General features: G+C 37.8%; 1 protein-coding gene across 1 annotated transcript in view; it reads left to right on the forward strand.

Moving 5' to 3' along the window:
* Window positions 1-18,552, forward strand: part of LOC122796835 (cytochrome P450 2F2-like) — a 749,069-nt gene that overhangs the window by 309,723 nt on the left and 420,794 nt on the right. The window contains exon 5 of the mRNA XM_044065579.1: window positions 14,064-14,224. Within this exon, the coding sequence (XP_043921514.1) occupies window positions 14,064-14,224 (161 nt within the window). The remainder of the gene's footprint in view (window positions 1-14,063; window positions 14,225-18,552) is intronic.

Genomic DNA, 18,552 nt, shown 5'->3' on the forward strand with positions numbered 1-18,552 from the left:
TTAGGTGTGCATCATCCCTTTTATGCTGCACTGCAGTGACAGCAATCAGTCTTTCTGGTGTGTGAATAGAACTCAAAACCTTCTGGATCAAAGGTGAGTGTACTAACTGTAGCACCACTGACAATGTAATTATTGCAAGTAAGTATTTTGCACAGCATTTCAATTGAATCTAATAATGCTTGTTCTGAACTTGTTCCCTTTCCTGTGTGAAGGTTAGGTATTTTAGCATCAAACTGTTCTCTATTCATCTTCTTAGTATAAATAATGTAAGTCTTTGCAACAGGGCTTTTCTAACTGCTCTGCATTGTTAACATCTTTAGCAATAACACAACTAACCTGAGGGCTACGTGCTTCAATCAGAGTATTGCCTTCTTTTTTCATAACTTTTCAAATGCAAGGAATCTAATCCCATCACTATATCACTTTCTAATTCAGGAATCAAAGTAGCAGGTATTAATACATTCCCAAAAGCAATTTGTATATTGGCATAAAGCCATAAACCCATGATAATTTTACATTTTATACATCATTTACATGTTTCACTAATAAGCTGCTTCCTGTGGCACATCGTTTATTCCCTCAGCCTTCATTCATCTGCTGAATAACCGTGTGCAAGTAACTTAACCAGACAGTCTTTTGGGCAGTTGGAGATTTGGGCTAGGCTGTTTAATGGCCTCCTGGACTGCACAACTAGTAACCTCATAAGAAACTAACACTGCAAGTCTTGAATATCAGCAACTTCCCCCAATGAAGAAACTGTAAGTACTTAAACAGTGAGATGATATAATTACTGGGAGGCTGATTTGTAATAAGTGCAAATAATGAATTTTTAGCATTTTACATAGTATATTGTTTTTATCAGTCTAGTGTTTTCAGCTTGCCTTTTCATTACGTTTATTCTGAATAAGGTGGAAAAAAGGTCACTGGGTCAATTCACCAACTGAAGTGTCTGAAATACTACAAACAACACATTTTGTTCCTTTTCTAACACATCACTGTTGTCACTCAGTCACATATATTATACCATTCTAATACATACTCTTTCTAGTACAACTCATCATTCAATGAAAAAATGTAACTTTTTTCAGTTTGTAATACTGCACAGACTTTTTCTTGATGCTCCCAATCCTGTATTGAGACTAGTTTTACATTTTTTCCTGCTTTTCAGTCTGTTTTTGATAGTTATTATCTTATTAGATATAACATTATACTACTATGCTCTAGTGATAGAAGGGAAGATAGTGGAACAGGTAAATATCTTCAAGTAGCTGGGAGGGGTAGTTGAGGAGAAGGATAGTCTGAATGAAGAGGTCAAAGCTAGGGAGCTGCAGCCAACTGGTATAGAGTATCAGATGTAGTCTATGACAGAAAAATGCCAGCGAAGCTGAAAAGTATGGTGTACAAGACAGTGGTGCAACCAGTACTACTGTATGGTACAGAAACCTGGGCAGTAAAGGCAGAACAGTTGAAGAAGCTAGAGGTGATGGAAATGAAGTGCCTGAGAAAGGTGACATGATGCACACTGTGGGACAGATGAAGAAATGAGGACATAAGAGCAAAAGCCAAAGTAGCTCCACTTGCAGGAAAGGTCAAAGAGAACAGATTACGATGGTTTGGGCACATGTGTAGAAAAGCAGAAGACAATCTGGTGAGGAAGATTTGGGACAGACAGGAAGAAGGTAAGAGGAAACAAGGACATCCAGCAAAGAGGTGGATGGATTGTGTGAAAGAAGATCTGTGACAGTCAGGCATGAGTGTTGAAGAAGGCAGAAGTGTGGCACTGAATTGAGAGAGTTGGCGACAGTTAGCAAGATACCCCGACCCCATGTAGAAAAATGGGAAAAAGGGGGGTGACAATGATGATGATGATGATGATGATGATGACTACGTCGCTCTTCATCAGAGCCACCAGCATTATAGAACTATTTGTAGTGGACCACAAAAATTTATTTCGGGATTGAGCTTTCACTATATGTTGACTCCCAACTTTTTTTTTCCAAAATAATTTTGTCATGTTTTTCCAGATAAGAAGAACATTTTAGAATTAATTATACTTTCAGTAGGTATTACAAATTCTGAAGTGTTTCCATGTATACTAAACAGCCTACTAATTATTTTTATTCTATCCGTACAACAGACTGGCTAACTCTTTCTTGACCTGTATTCACTAGGTGTATGTAGTATCTGCTGGAATTTTTTATTGTTTTTGCCTGCTTTAAAACAAATCATATTTCTATTTTATGTAACAACTATTACATTTCATAGCAGTAGTTTATTATAAATTTAAATTCTATTTTTCTCAGACTTTTTATTCTTTTTTTCCTCTAATAGTATAGCCATCTTATTATCCTGTTTATAATTAATATAGCCTAATTTTCCTCTCAAAACAATACATTTAATTTCCTTTTCATACACCATATTGATCATAGTAATTATTTCTGAAAAATATGTTGATTTGTTTTCCAATGATTTGTAATTCTTTACCTTGCTCTAGCTTATATACATCATAATAAATTAAGTCATTCGTTAGTTAACACATTTTGGATTGGGGTATTACATAATACTAAATGCTTAGTAATTAAAAATCTTTCAAATCATGATGCCTGAGCAAAGGATTTTAATTCATAATAAAAAATCTTCTACAAACACACCTTATCATAAGAAATGGCAGAAGGTGTTTACCTGGTCCCTCTGAATTGGGAAGCCCTGCAGGAAACTCAAACTGTGGTGGCTTACTGGCTAGAGGACATAGGAATCAGTTTTCAACTTTTCTGTGCAGAGCTGCCTACTGGAGGATGATTGGTTAGTAGTGCCCTATATAGTAACAGATGCTTAGATAGTATTTAATAAAATTTACCCATAAAGACAGGATTAGATCCAAAACCTGTTAAACAGTGCGGTATTTTGCAGAATTAAGCTTAGGGCAGCTAGCTTGTGCATTGAATGACACTACCATATCCTAACATTATATAGCATCCTGCCCTTAATTCCAGAAACTGTTCAAGGAGACCCCTGTTAAAACTTGATTGTTAATCCTAAACAGCCAGTGTTATTACAGGACCAGACAGCATGGATATGCAATTTGCAAATATCTCTGTGGCCAGTTTGGAAGATTTGGGCATCCAAAGACAATGTAGCAATTATCTCATGTTCTCAGACAACTACTTAATCATTAAACTGTATGTAAGAGATGTAAATGCACAAGTTTCTTGGAGGCAAAATCTTGCATGCAAAAAAAGGTTGTCATGAATACCTACACTGCATACCTCATACATACTATTCACCACACACACACACACACACACACACACACACACACACACACACACACACACACACACACACACACACACACACACACACAGATTGTCTTATGCTCAATTGCTTAAAAGAACCTTCCCAAATATCAAAGGCCTCCAAAGCCACCTAATGGAAGCACTTCTCCTCAGCAATCACTGAAGCACACACCAAAAACAACACCAAACATCTCACATAAGCCTACACCTATTGCAAAGCCCATAAGGCTTGCATCCACTTTACGTAATACTTTAGTCATTGGGGAATTCATTGTGCAACCCACAGATGCCACACTCACCAGGTTGGACTAAGAGAAGATAATGGGTTAGCTGTGTATCTGGAACCAGGGTCCACAATATCACGTACACACTCAAGTTACTGCACTCCAGGTACCAATATGATTTTATCATAGTCCACTTGGGTCTAAATGACCTGAGACATATCTCACTGGTATCCATTCTGTATGAAAAGAGACATAATGGATGTCTCAGTATATGTGTCATAGATAGGTATGATCCTTGCTATGAGCAACATTCTACCTTCACCAAGGATGATGTCACATTATGAACACAAAATTATTGATTTTAGTAATTTGCTTAATTTCTGGTGTCATTCCTGGGGATCCAATATCTGTCAAAATGGGAGAACATGGACAAAAGACCACATTGCTTTTTCAAGGATGGGTTGCACCTGCACCCCCCCCCTCTCCAAGCATTCAGATTTGGCTAAAACTTTATACACACCCTTAAAGCCATTTTTAGGCTATGCCAAAAAGACAAAATTACCAACATAATGAAAAGTTGTACAAGCAACCTTATAGGTGTTTTGCTCAAAATTTAGAGACTAAATAAAAAACTCCACACCTTTCAAGCCCTCCACACTCTGGGAATGTAGACATTTGTGGCATTACTGAGAATTGATTTAAAGCCATATAATTACTCCAGAAGTGCAAGGCTACAGTGCCTTATAAATGATTTAGACTAATAACAGCACAGACTAGGGCCAAGGTGGAGATGTTTTGATCTTTGTTAGCAACAAGCATACCTACAGGTTGGTTAAACAAGATGATGCCATGAAGCTCATCCATATGCAAATCACCATAGGTAAGGGCCATCCCCAAATCACAGCTAGCAACAGGTCACCATCTATTCCCTAGAGTCTTACTACCCCTACCTAAACCTACTAGAGGCACTCACCATCCAACCAAACATCCTATTCATGGGTGACTTTATAGGTTCATAGGTAGGTACTAGGCTATTGGCCCTAGGGCCTATACAAGCATAGCCATAATGATTCCCTGACTATTGCTTCCCACAGATATTTACTATCCTGGACCCCTGTCTAGCAGGGCTACAGATGTGACCTCCAGGGTGAATTTTCTATCTCCCATCCATTCATCAAGGTTCCTCTTGTAGTGGGCCATTGAGGCGCTCTGCCTGACATGTATGGGCAGCCTGTTCCAGAGTATGGGGAGTCTCTGGGTCAGGAACCTATCCATCCAGCATGTTCTATTCATCATGATGACAAGGTTAAGATCCCTGGAGCATGTGGCTTGGAGGGATTGGGATTTCAAGTGTAACATGTCCAACAACTCTGGGTTTGACATGGCCTTGTATATTAGGCAGAGTTTGCCTCTGAGTAGGTGATATGCAACAGAGTATAGTTGGAGTTTCTTTAGTTGGTCAGCATAAGGCATCTGCTTTAGGTCTATGATTCTTCTTGTGAGGTATTTCTGCAGCCTTTCTAGTTGTTGCAGATGTCTTGTGAGGTACATGCCAAACAGGACATTATATTCTATAATGGGTCTAATGAGGGATGAGTACAGAAGGAAAATGACCTCCTTTTTTCTGGATGAGAAGCCCTTAGTGATGAGGTGTGCCATGTAAAAAGATTTTCTAACTGTTGTGACTATGTGGTTATCAAAGGTGAGACCACTGTCCACCTGTGGCCCTAGATCTATCACAGTTTCAGTGTTTAGTGTACTGCCATCTATGTGGTAGTTCACAGGTATGTGTTTTTTCCCAAAGGGGCCAACTATGCATTTTTTGGCATTTAGCCTGAGCCCATGGCTCTGGCACCAGGCATCTGTTTTGGTAAGGCCCTTTTGTAGTATATCCACATCATTTGGGGATTCAGTAATGGCTCCCAGCTTGCAGTCATCTGTGAACTTTATAAGCCAGAGTCCCTTAGTGTTGGCCTGTACTTCAGAGAAGTAGATGCCAAACGAGAGTGGTCCCAGGTCAGAACCCTGTGGTACACCACTTGTCACTTGTCTGTAGCTGGATTTGGAGTTGGCTACTTTTACAGTGTGTGTTCTGCCAGTAAGTCCGTTTACAACCTATCAAGTGATGTAAGGTTTAATGCCCAGCTTAGTAAGTTTATCTATGATTCCAGAGTAGGGGATAGTGTCAAAAGCCTTGGCGAGGTCCAAGTAGGCTGTGTGAACCACCTTACCTTCGTCCATGGCTCTGGAGACTGATTTGAAGATGTCGATCAGGTTCAGGAGGCAAGATCGGCCCTTCATAAACCCAAGCTGGGTGGGGTCCAGTGGTTGAAGGTTGTCAATGTCTTTGTTTATAAGTTCCATGATAATACGTTTCATGGCCTTGCAGATCACACTCATCAGACTGATGTGACAGTAGTTCCCGAGATCCAAAGTGGATCCCCCTTTGTGGAGTGGGATGACTGTAGCTGTGCACCACTCTGTGGGCACGAAGCCTGAGGTGAGGCTATGATTAAACATGACACATAGGTGATGTGCCAGTTCATTTTGTAGTTTATGCAGTACACAGCCCAGGATGTTGTCTGGATCCATGGATGCTGTATTTGTGGCTTTGGAGAGTGCAGTTTTTACCTGAGTGGCCGTGATTAGCAGAATTTGGCATTCTTTTGGTATTGAGATGGGCCCTTTCGGGGGTGAGAGGGGGGGTGAAGTTAGCACTGAATCTATCTGCCAGGATATTGGCAATATCCTTGGGATCAGTATATTTAGTACCATTCTGCTGTAGCTCAGAGCAGATCTGAGTATTGCCATTTAAATTCTTGACATAGCTATATAATGGCTTGTGGTTGCCTTTGGAATCTTTGGCAATTTTGTTTTCGTAACTAGCTTTGGAAGATTTTATGAGGGAATCTCAGCTTTCTATTGAGGCTGGTGAGAGAGTTTTTTGAATCCTGGGTTCTTCCTCTTTTCTGCAACAGTGTCTTCCTTCTGTTGTACAGCTTGTTTATGGCAGAGGACCACCAGATTGGCTACCTTTTTTAGAGGACAGTATCTTGATTCTATTTGGGATGGCTAGGTCCATGCATGAGTGAATGTGCTCATACAGCATCTTAGTGTAGGATTCAGCAGTTGAACTTTCAGTTCCCATCTGCATGGGTGTCATGAAGTTTGTTACTTCTGACTTGAGAAGTGTTAAATAAAAACAAATGATAACAGCTCAAATATGAATCATAATTAACAAGAAGCATGAAGTTGGCTTTGGAGATGTTTTTTACGGAGACTTCCTTAAAGGGGGTGGGCGTGGGATGTGGATGTAAAGGGTGATTAGCTCATACTCTGATCTGACCAATGAGAGGGTGACCACTGGTGTGGAGCATTGATTTCCCATGTTGGTAAGACCAGGTCTAGAATATTGCTACCCCTGGTGGGACTATGAATTAGTTGCTCTAGGATGTTGAAATGTATGACTTCCAAGAACCGTTGAGCAAAGGTGTTGATACAGGAGTAGTTTTCCCAGTTAATGGCAGGGTAGTTGAAATCACCCAGTATTAGGGTGTTTGGTTGTATCTTAATATTTTCCAGTATGTTTAGAAAGGTGTAGCAAGAATCTTGGGGCATGGTGAGGGATCTGTAGTGAGCTACAATTTGTATTGCAGTCTTACCTAGTGTTAGTTGCACCTGGAGAATTTCAGATGCATTGTGTTGGGCAATCAGCCTGGAGGTGTGAATATCCTTGGTAAATATGGACACTCCTCCACTTTTAGTGTTTCAGTCCTGGTTTGGTGGCTGAAATGTGTGGTATGAGTTGTAGCCTGGTATTGCAGGGGTGATATCTGGAGCTTTGAACCAGGTCTCAGTTACTGCACATATATCAATGTTCTCCATTTTTAGGAGAGCCTCCAGAGTGCATCTTGAGGTTTAGACTTCTAGCATTGAGTAGCATTACCTTCAGATTTTGCTTGCTTGTACCTGTTACAGTGGTAGTTTTGTCCTTTGAACCTTTCCTAAAAAAGGCACTATAGGGGTGGCAAGAGCCTTAGCCAGTAACCTGAATCCTAGGAGGTGACAGGTGCAAACCATCTCTTACAAAGCATCGTGGTTTGTCGATCATGTCTTCCCAGGCTGACAGATACTGGATCCCCTTTGACTACCCCTTTATAGACAGGGAAATGCACATTGCCTCAAACTCAAAGGCACAATGCTTTCTGTACTTTATTAACACATTACCAACCTGAGAATCAAACATAATGGATCTGGTACTCATCAACATGGGTGAGCAGTGCACCAACTCCCACTCTGTGTCACGTTCTGACTAGTGAATTTGGATCACAAAGCTGTCTCATTGGAAATAAAAATTAACCCAGAAAATCTAGCTAAACTAGTAACACTTAGGAACTATTTAATGGCAAACTACATCCTATTACATGATAGTTTGTCACAATTCAGGGCTCCCCCAACCCCAAGACCAGAGCTATCTGTGCAGAATTATTTGCAGAGTTAGTATGCAAACATGAGAGTGACTGCATAGATGCTGCCATACCTACCAGAAATAAACCCAAAATAAACACTAAAAACAAACCCCAATGGTAGAATCGTCACCTAAACAGTGTATATAAGAAAGAAGAAAACTTATGGACAAAATCAGGAAAGCAACTCCATTAAAGACAAGTGCACTCTTACAACTAAACAAAAAATTAATGGGTCTAATTAAGTCCAACAAGGTCAACTATAAAATCAAGATAGCCTCTCACAGGTTATAGAAAATCAAAAGGATTTTTTCAGCTACATCTGGAACCTTATAGGTAACACACAACAGTGTACTGAAGTGGTGGTGAATGGTACCATCTACACAGATCAGGGTGATATAGAAAATCACCTGTGTGATAAATTCGGCTGAAAGTTCATCCCCACTCCCTCCTTCACAGCTCCACCACGTGAAATCTCCTCCAATATACTTCTCCAAGTTATCAGCAGGGATCAGGTGCCAGCAGCACTCACTAAAGTCAAGAACACTGCCTCCATGTGTCCTGATAACATTCCCGGTTGCCTCCTAAACAGTCTAAAACATGACCTATCAGGATCACTTGAGGTACTATTCAACTACATCCTTGAAACAGGCTACATTTCAAGAGAGTGCAGGAATGGAAAAATCATTCCCCTTCACAAGTGTGGACAATCAATTGACCCAGGGAACCTCAGACCCATCAGTCTAACAAGCCTAATATGCAAAGCCAGGGAACAAATTATCATGGAAATAATAAATAAGGACATTGGCAATATAAAGGCACTGAACTCATCTTAATTTGATTTTGATAAGGGAAGGTCATGCCTACTTAACCTGGTAGAATTTTTGAGAGGGTCACCAAGGCAATGGACAAGGGTAAAACAGTGCATACTGTGTATCTTGACCTAAATAAGGCATTTGATACAATACCTCACTCAGGCATTGTTGGCAGTCTCCCTGAGTTGAGTGTAAACCCTTGCATAACTTACTGGCTGGTTCACAGACAGGACCCAAGAAGTCAAGATCAGTGAGACAAACTCAACTAAGGGACCAGTCACCAGTGGATTACCCCATGGCTACGTGCTAGCTTACTCCTGTTTGCATTTACTTCTCAGAAGTCAAGGTTAATGCTAAAGAGTTCTGGCTCACCAAGATCTCAGACAACTGTAAATTGGTGGCCATTATAGATTGTCCCCAAGACACAAACATCTTGCAAGTGGGATTAACACAGACAAATGACTGGTGCTAAAGCCATGGCCTAAAATTCAGTGCAAAAAATGCATTATAATGCCCTTTGGGAAACTGTCAATGCAAGTTAATTAATCCATTGATAAAATACCCCTAAGAATTGACCCAGTAGTAAGGGGTCTGTGAACATATGTAGACAGCAATCCAGACTTTGACCAACATGTAGCTAAGATAAGAAAACAATTCTTTGTCATCCAACTTATAGATACGAGTATGGTGTCTAGGTTCACGGAAGTTATAGTACCACTGTACTTTGCCCTTATCAGACCTATCAATGAATACAGTGCCCCTATATCCTGTATCAAACCAGACACTTGCATCAATCTGAACCCTCACAAAGGTTTTTCACCAGGATAATTCAGGGCATAAATACCCTCTCCTACACTGATGACTTAAAGGCTCTGTCTCTGTATTTAGTCTCCTACAGGCTGTTGAGAGGGAATCTTTCATTGGCTTACAGGGTTTCCTTAAACCAATGGATTTGTGCTCATGGGCAAACCAAACAGCACCAGAAACATTAGATCATTGGATCTGAACTTTGCTTGTGACATAAACAGAAGTTGCTGGAGAGGTAGATATGTGTCCCAAGGGATCACCACACTATGGAATAGGTTCCTCATCCATGTAAAGCAGAGTTTATCCTTGACCCTATTCAAATAAATCTTTGACAACTGGATGAGAAATTGTAAATTTAACCCCGATCTTTCCACCATGTCTCTCATGGACAGAAGCCATTAATAAGGAAAGCATTATCCTAACTAACATCCCCCTACAAATCCTTATCTACCTGCTTGCTATCCTGCTTTCCCCTGTATGATACTTGGGGCCCTAGTCATCATTAGCTAGTAACAAGCTATGAACCTATGATGTGTGCCAAATCTGCTTTAATATTTTGTATTATATCTCCAAGAAAAATCTATTCACTGAATTGAGCATTGGTCAATCATGTGTGGAATAAAACATGCTCTATTTAAAATTTTCTAAAACAAGAAAAAAGTTTACTTATTGGCAGCCATTAATATTATGCTTTTATCTATTTTAGAAACAAAAATAAACAAACAAATGAACAAAAAAATGGGGCAATTTGTTTAATTTAGAAATTTGCTTAATGAAACTGGAAGCATGGTTTTGTTGACTGTGATTATTTTATATAGACATGATAAAGTTAAACTTGCTGATGTCCATCCATTCTTCCACTGATCCAGCAATCCATAACCTCTTTTTTCCCTTTTTTGTACATGGTGTTGTAGCATCACTTTAACAGTGAAAATCTTATTTACACCGTTGGATGGCTAGCCCTGCCATGGTGAGCTTGTTGATATATTACCTATTAAAACTTTTTTTTGCATTTTAGTAATTCAGGATAGTTGATTTATTAAACTATATTATGTGTTCATAGAACTGTAGTATCTTTAAGACAAAATAATATAAAAAAATAGTTTTCTTCTGTCTCATTTTCCCTTATTAGTGCTTTCAGTTAATTATTGGGTAAAGGCAACAGCAAGCAGAAAATATGCATTTTAGAACTGAGTATTTGTAAAATGCAATTTTAAAGTTTTTGCATATATTATAATGATTGGAATCTGCTTGTTTGTTTTTTCTCTCCCTCTCTCTCTCTCTCTATATATATATATATATATGTATAAATGGGTCACCCTCATTTTGTTGACAGTTCAATTCACTGACAACCAAGTCAGCAGGCCCAATTCACTGAAACTTCATTTCACTGACACTTCATTTCACCGACACTAATTTAATCGAAAATTATATATGGCCTACTCCCCACTGTAGAGCGACCCTGGAGTTAGAATATATATAGTAAGGGGGGCTGGGGGGTGAAGCCTCCCCACATTTAATAAACGTTTTACAGTATATAGATGCATTCTTACAAATGCAATGAATAACTATTACTAAAAAAATTATAGAACCCCAGTATGTGGGGGGCTGTGCCCCCCTCACCCCCCTTACTATATATTCTAACTCCAGGGTCGGTCTACAGTGGGGAATAGGCCATATATCATTTTAGATGAAATGAGTGTCGGTGAAAATGAAGGTGACCCATATATATATATATATATATATATAAATATATATATATATATATATATATATATATATATATATATATATATATATATATTGATATATATATATATATATATATATATATATATATGTATATATATATATGTACACACACACACACATATGTATATATATATATATATATATATACATATATATATATAGAGAGAGAGATACAGATAGATAGATAGATACATAGCTAGATAGATACATATAGATATATATGATCAGTAATCATACAAAACCCATATAATTCTTTTATATATAAAATGTAATGGTTATTCAACTATTTTACTGTTTTTTATTATAACTACACTAATTTTAGAAGTGCTTTTTGCTCTGTCATATATGTAGTATCCAACCACTGCACTACAACTATAAAGTCAGAAGCTAAACTATGTGATACTATGGGTCCCCTTCAGATCATCAAACTTTTAAAAGCTCAAATTTCATATGGCAGAGACCATATGATCGAACTTTTAAAAGTTTGAATGGTCTGAATGGAGATCTGCATACAGCATGGAACAGAAAGATTTCCCTTTACCGCAATGTAGTGCAATCTTGGAATTGGTATATTTAAATAGCGGGGGGGGGGTGCAGGGGGGCATGTTTAGTTTTTTTTTTTTTTTTTTTTTTAACATGTTTGAACATTTAAATGTTCAATCATATGGTCTTGGCCATATGAAAGTTAAACATTTGAAAGTCAGATCATGTAAAGTAGACCCGATACTATATCAGGGAAACAATTCCTCACTTATTCAGTTATCTAATATGAATTTATACAGCTATTCTGTCTACTGGGATACCACAAAAAAATCAAGAGAATGTTATTAATTTTATTGATGCAATCTTTATTAGGTATTAAATATGTTGTGTGTATATTAAGATTTTTAGAAAAAGTATCATTTTTGTTAGTGTTACATATCCCCAAATAATAAAACAGAATATTCTATTATGTCACATCTTCAGATCACACTCATTTCTTGACAGTTTGTTGAGTTTATCCACAATGCCCAGGAATGCTTACATTCCATTAGAGTGCCTTTATCTACTTTGAAAGATCACAACTGAGCCAGACAGTAATTTCAAAAAGAGGATGTCTCTTTCACTGAGGTCCAGTAGCCACATATGCAGGATTTTTAAAAGTAGAAGATATGAGTTAGCCACCACACGGGGCATTGCATGGGTGCACAGTCATCCTGGAAAAAAAGCTTAAAAGTTGCCCTTTTAAAATTACAGACCATCTCAATTTCGGAACTTAAAACTTCAGTAAGTAACCATGCATATCACTTCATGTGTCACAAAATTTGTACCCACACAGCATAATTTCTATGCAGTATATTCAGTGGACAATTTAACACATTATGAGCACAGATGTTCACACATTTCAGGAAAAAAAGTTTTGTCATTGATCATCCTGTACATGGTGCACACAGCCCTTTTCTGTGAAAAAATATATTTGCAACTTTCAAGTTTAACTTCAGGTTCTGGTGTATCAGCCTCTGATGTACTTATATAACAAATATTTTTATTGAGTCCATCAGGGTACGCATTACTCTAGGCATATCACTATCAAATAACTGTGACAATGCCAGGGTATTCTAACATTTTCAATTACCTATAATAATCCATCTTGTGTCACCTTTCTTAGCATATGCAGCCTCATTATCCTGTACTTTATGTTTGATGACTTTTATGCCAACATGTTCATGATTATCATAAATCCAGTTATGTGTGAAGTATTCTATCAGAAATCGAATAGTTCACTTCAAAACTTTGATAACTGCTCAGAATGTAGCATACAAGAGGTTGTGAGTTTATCCATTCTGATATTTTCTTTAGGAATGCAAAATAGAGAAACACAAACCAGACTCCATATGGGCTCATATACACATGAATACATGAGGGTGTCTACTTTCATAACCACCTTGACAAATAGTCTGAACACACCTTATACTACCTATGTCATAGCCTCCTTATGAGACATCAGTAACAGAATGTTAGGAATCTAGGGTATGCCTAAAAATACCCACAATTACTGTACCCTATGAAAACTTATGTCATTTTTGGGGTATACAGTAAGCATTTCTACAACATACACAAGATGGATTATTATAGGTAGTTGAAAATGTTAGAATTTCCAAGGAGATGTTAAGCAGCTTGGCAAATGATCTCATATCTGTGAACTGACACAGAATACTCTGAAATTATTTTCAGAGGCACACAGTGGCACTTCCAGGGTGTGGTACATTGCTGCTTCACTTAATGCACGTGGCATCATGATATCCTAAAATGTCATTAATAAAGTCAGCAAGTAAATTAATTGATTTGACAGGTTTGACTCTCCTGTACATGTACAACTCACAGTTAAACCTATTGATCATTGATACTACATAGAATGAAAATGTGCATATTATACTGGTATTAAAAAAGCACAATTTTTATGAAAGTAAAAGATACTAAGATAATACAACCAGTATTAAATGCTTATCTGATTAAGCACATTTAAATGTTGGGTTAAACATATAGCTAATCACTTTGTAGGATTATTGAGAAATGTTATAGTTCTTTAGTTCTATAGCCTTGTGCTGCGTTGGCATTGCACATCAATACTATTGATTTTCTTGCAGTAGCATCCTCGATAGAGATGAAGATAAAAGCATGTCTGATAAGTGTCTTATAGACTAATTTCTTATGCTCTTACAGGATGTAGCTTTCAGCCTCAGGAAATGCTCAGAAATGCTGCAGGAAATGCTATATGTGCTGTACTGTTTGGACGTCGTTTTGATTACAGTGAGAAAAAGTTCAACAGACTCATTCAACTTGCTGTCGATCTTACAAAAAATATTAGTGGAATTTGGGGAGAGGTAACTATGTATAATTTTCTTTTCCATTCATTATCAAATTATTAATATTTTTCATATTTGCATTTCTGTTTTATGTAAATGAACTCTGCAGACCTATGAATGTGATTTTGGAAGTAACATCTTGTTCAATCCATTAATTTAGAATTCTATAAATCAGTATCCTGAAAGCACCTGAAGAAAAATAACTTTTTTTGCCATGGTCATTTACCACTTCCTGTCCCACTCACTCCCCATTTGGTTTACCTTTTCTATTTAAAGACTGCAGTTGCTGTAAAAACACACGTCAGAAGATGTTTCTTTGGAAATGAAAGTGCTGTGTCCATCTGTACCTAACAGTATAAATAAATAATGTTATTGATCTGGAACATTCTCCATCTTCACACCTTCATTTTTATTTTTTATCATGAAGGCAATATCTTTACAGTTCTGTTTAATTCCTTCACTTAAGACTCTTAAAGGATTTGGGAAAAAATACACTGGAACAAAAACAGTGAACAATCTTGAATACTGTCCCTTTAATGTGATCACAAATAAAGATAATTGTTGGTAAAACATTCTGCAGTAAAGAGTGGTACACAACTTGCCAGCACATTATAAACTAAAAAGCTGTAGTCAAGTGACATAAGGAATATGGCATCTTCTTTTCAAATCTAGGTGCTTAGGATTTCCCTCTCTCTTCCCCCATTGGCTGACCTGGTGTGACTTAATTTGAACTCTACAGTTCCCTACAAAACGCTGTCTACAGGACTGCAATCAGTTTCTCTCACCATTTAAACAGATTGAACTCTACAGTTTTCTACAAAACGGTGTCTATAGGACTGCAATCAGTTTCTCTCAACATTTAAACAGATTGAAATCTACAGTTCCCTACAAAATGGAGTCTACAGGACTGCAATCAGTTTCTCTCAACATTTAAACAGATTGAACTCTACAGTTCCCTACAAAACATTGCTCTCTTGCTTAGGTTTCTTAGCTATTATATAATAACTGCCTGTTGTTGCCTTCATGCTTACCCTAGAATCTCTGCTTTTCTCTTTTCCCAGTTGAACTCCACAGTTCCCTACAAAACGGTGTCTACAGGACTGCAATCAGTTTCTCTCAACATTTAAACAGAGTAGGTTGCACACACAAAAAGCATTTGTTAAGCTTTCACTTACAGTGCTTTGTAATTAAGCAGGTCACCATATTGGTCCGCCATAGGGCTCTTTGTTTCTACTTGAGTGGTTGCCTCCTTTCCCTGTAACTGAAGTAAATTGACTCTTACATTAAGAGCTGTAATACTTACCTTATAGCTTTAGGACACCTTAGGAAACCTTGTAAACTGCAATAGCCTGACAGTTGAACAAGTAACCCTTGTAAAATTCCCAAAATTGTATACTGTTGGTCTGTTTTTCCTGCTAAACATAAGTGAAATTACAGTGCTGAGTGCAAGTAACATTAACATTAAAGTACTGAGTGCAAATAACACAGGGCTGAGTGCAGATTTTAGGCCCTTACATTCAACTTATCTCTGGTGTGGTATCTTGAGTCAATCAGGGTATTTCCTGTAACCACTCCCACTGCCTTCTCTTTTCCCCCACCCCCCTCTTTCCTCAAACAGGTTAAACTGCTACAATTCAGTACAGGCATCATTTTCAAATCTAGGTGCTTAGTATTTCCCTCTCTTCCCCCCTTGGCTGACCTGGTGTGACTTAATGTAAGTTTCTTCATTGTATGGATCTTTTACTTTTTTTTGTGTAACTGAATGACCTGCTGCTAAATTCTGATTCTGCACAGACTGCTCTATTTTTTTCAGAGGCTCTATAAGTAGCTAGTGACTTTACTGAATTACTGTGGTAATATTTGTGTTTAAACTGAACCTGTACCTAGAGAAAGTGTATAATCAGAGCTCCTCCTTGCTGCATGTGTTTTTTAATGTTTAAATATCACACATACATTGAAGAAGTGCTTTTATGACTTGAATAACTTGGGCTAGCTATACCTGAAGAGCTTTTACTGGCAATTCTCCAGTTGTACAATTGTGAATAATTGATTTAGTTTTTTTGGTACATCTTTAAAATCTGGCAAGTGTTTATTTACTGCATTGCTCTCTTGCTTAGGTTTCTTAGCTATAAATCTTAGTTCATTCTGAAGTATGCTACTTTACCCTCCCACCAAACCTTTCGGAATGCATTATTATATAATAACTGCCTGTTGTTGCCTTCATGCTTACCCTAGAATCTCTGCTTTTCTCTTTTCCTAGTTGAACTCTACAGTTCCCTACAAAACGGTGTCTACAGGACTACAATCAGTTTCATTCAACATTTAAACAGAGTAGGTTGCACACACAAAAAGCATTTGTTAAGCTTTCACTTACAGTGCTTTGTAATTAAGCAGGTCACCATATTGGTCAGCCATAGGGCTCTTTGTTTCTACTTTAGTGGTTGCCTCCTTCCCCTGTAACTGAAGTAAATTGACTCTTACATTAAGAGCTGTAATGCTTACCTTATAGCTTTATGAAACCTTGTAAACTGCAATAGCCTGACATTTGAACAAGTAACCCTTGTAAAAATTCCCAAAATTGTATACTGTTGGTCTGTCTTTCCTGCTAAACATAAGTGAAATTACAGTGCTGAGTGCAAGTAACATTAAAATGAAAGTACTGAGTGCAAATAACACAGTGCTGAGTGCAGATTTTAGGCCCTTACATTCAACTTATCTCTGGTGTGGTGTCTTGAATCAATCAGGGTATTCCCTGTAACCACTCCCACTGCCTTCTCTTTTCCCCCACCCCCCATCTTTCCTCAAACAGGTTAAACTGCTACAATTCAGTACAGGCATCATTTTCAAATCTAGGTGCTTAATATTTCCCTCTCTCTTCCCCCCTTGGCTGACCTGGTGTGACGTAATGTAAGTTTCTTCATTGTATGGATCTTTTACTGTTTTTTTTTTGTGTGTGTAACTGAATGACCTGCTGCTAAATTCTGATTCTGCACAGACTGCTCTATTTTTTTCAGAGGCTCTATAAGTAGCTAGTGACTTTACTGAATTTCTGTGGTAATATTTGTGTTTAAACTGAACCTGTACCTGGGGAAAGTGTATAATCAGAAATCCTCCTTGCTGTGTGTGTTTTTTAATGTTTAAATTGCACACACACATTGAAGAAGTGCTTTTATGACTTGAATAACTTGGTCTAGCTATACCTGAAGTGCTTTTACTGGCAATTTTCTAGTTGTATAACTGCGAATAATTGATTTTGTTTTTTGGTATATCTTTAAAATCTGGCAAGTGTTTATTTACTGCATTGCTCTCTTGCTTAGGTTTCTTAGCTATAAATCTTAGTTCATTCTGAAGTATGCTACTTTACCCTCCCACCAAACCTTTCTGAATGCATTATTATATAATAACTGACTGTTGTTGCCTTCATGCTTACCCTAGAATCTCTGCTTTTCTCTTTTCCTAGTTGAACTCTGCAGTTCCCTACAAAACGGTGTCTACAGGACTGCAATCAGTTTCTCTCAATATTTAAATGGAGTAGGTTGCACACACAAAAAGCATTTGTTAAGCTTTCACTTACAGTGCTTTGTAATTAAGCAGCTCACCATATTGGTCTGCCATAGGGCTCTTTGTTTCTACTTGAGTGGTTGCCGGCTTTCCCTGTAACTGAAGTAAATTGACTCTTACATTAAGAGCTGTTATACTTACCTTATAGCTTTAGGACACCTTAGGAAATCTTGTAAACTGCAATAGCCTGACATTTGAACAAGTAACCCTTGTAAAAATTCCCAAAATTGTATACTGTTGGTCTGTCTTTCCTGCTAAACATAAGTGAAATTACAGTGCTGAGTGCAAGTAACACTAAAATGAAAGTACTGAGTGCAAATAACACAGTGCTGAGTGCAGATTTTAGGCCCTTACATTCAACTTATCTCTGGTGTGTTGTCTTGAGTCAATCAGGGTATTCCCTGTAACCACTCCCACTGCCTTCTCTTTTCCCCCACCCCCCCTTTCCTCAAACAGCTTAAACTGCTACAATTCAGTACAGGCATCATTTTCAAATCTAGGTGCTTAGTATTTCCCTCTCTCTTCCCCCCTTGGCTAACCTGGTGTGACTTAATGTAAGTTTCTTCATTGTATGGATCTTTTACTTTTTTTTGTGTAACTGAATGACCTGCTGCTAAATTCTGATTCTGCACAAACTGCTCTATTTTTTTCAGAGGCTCTATAAGTAGCTATTGACTTTACTGAATTTCTGTGGTAATATTTGTGTTTAAACTGAACCTGTACCTAGAGACAGTGTATAATCAGAGCTCCTCCTTGCTGCATGTGTTTTTTAATGTTTAAATTGC

Source organism: Protopterus annectens, chromosome 3.part0 (genome assembly GCF_019279795.1).
Source record: "Protopterus annectens isolate FY-2018-M chromosome 3.part0, PAN1.0, whole genome shotgun sequence".
Lineage (NCBI taxonomy): Eukaryota > Metazoa > Chordata > Ceratodontiformes > Protopteridae > Protopterus > Protopterus annectens.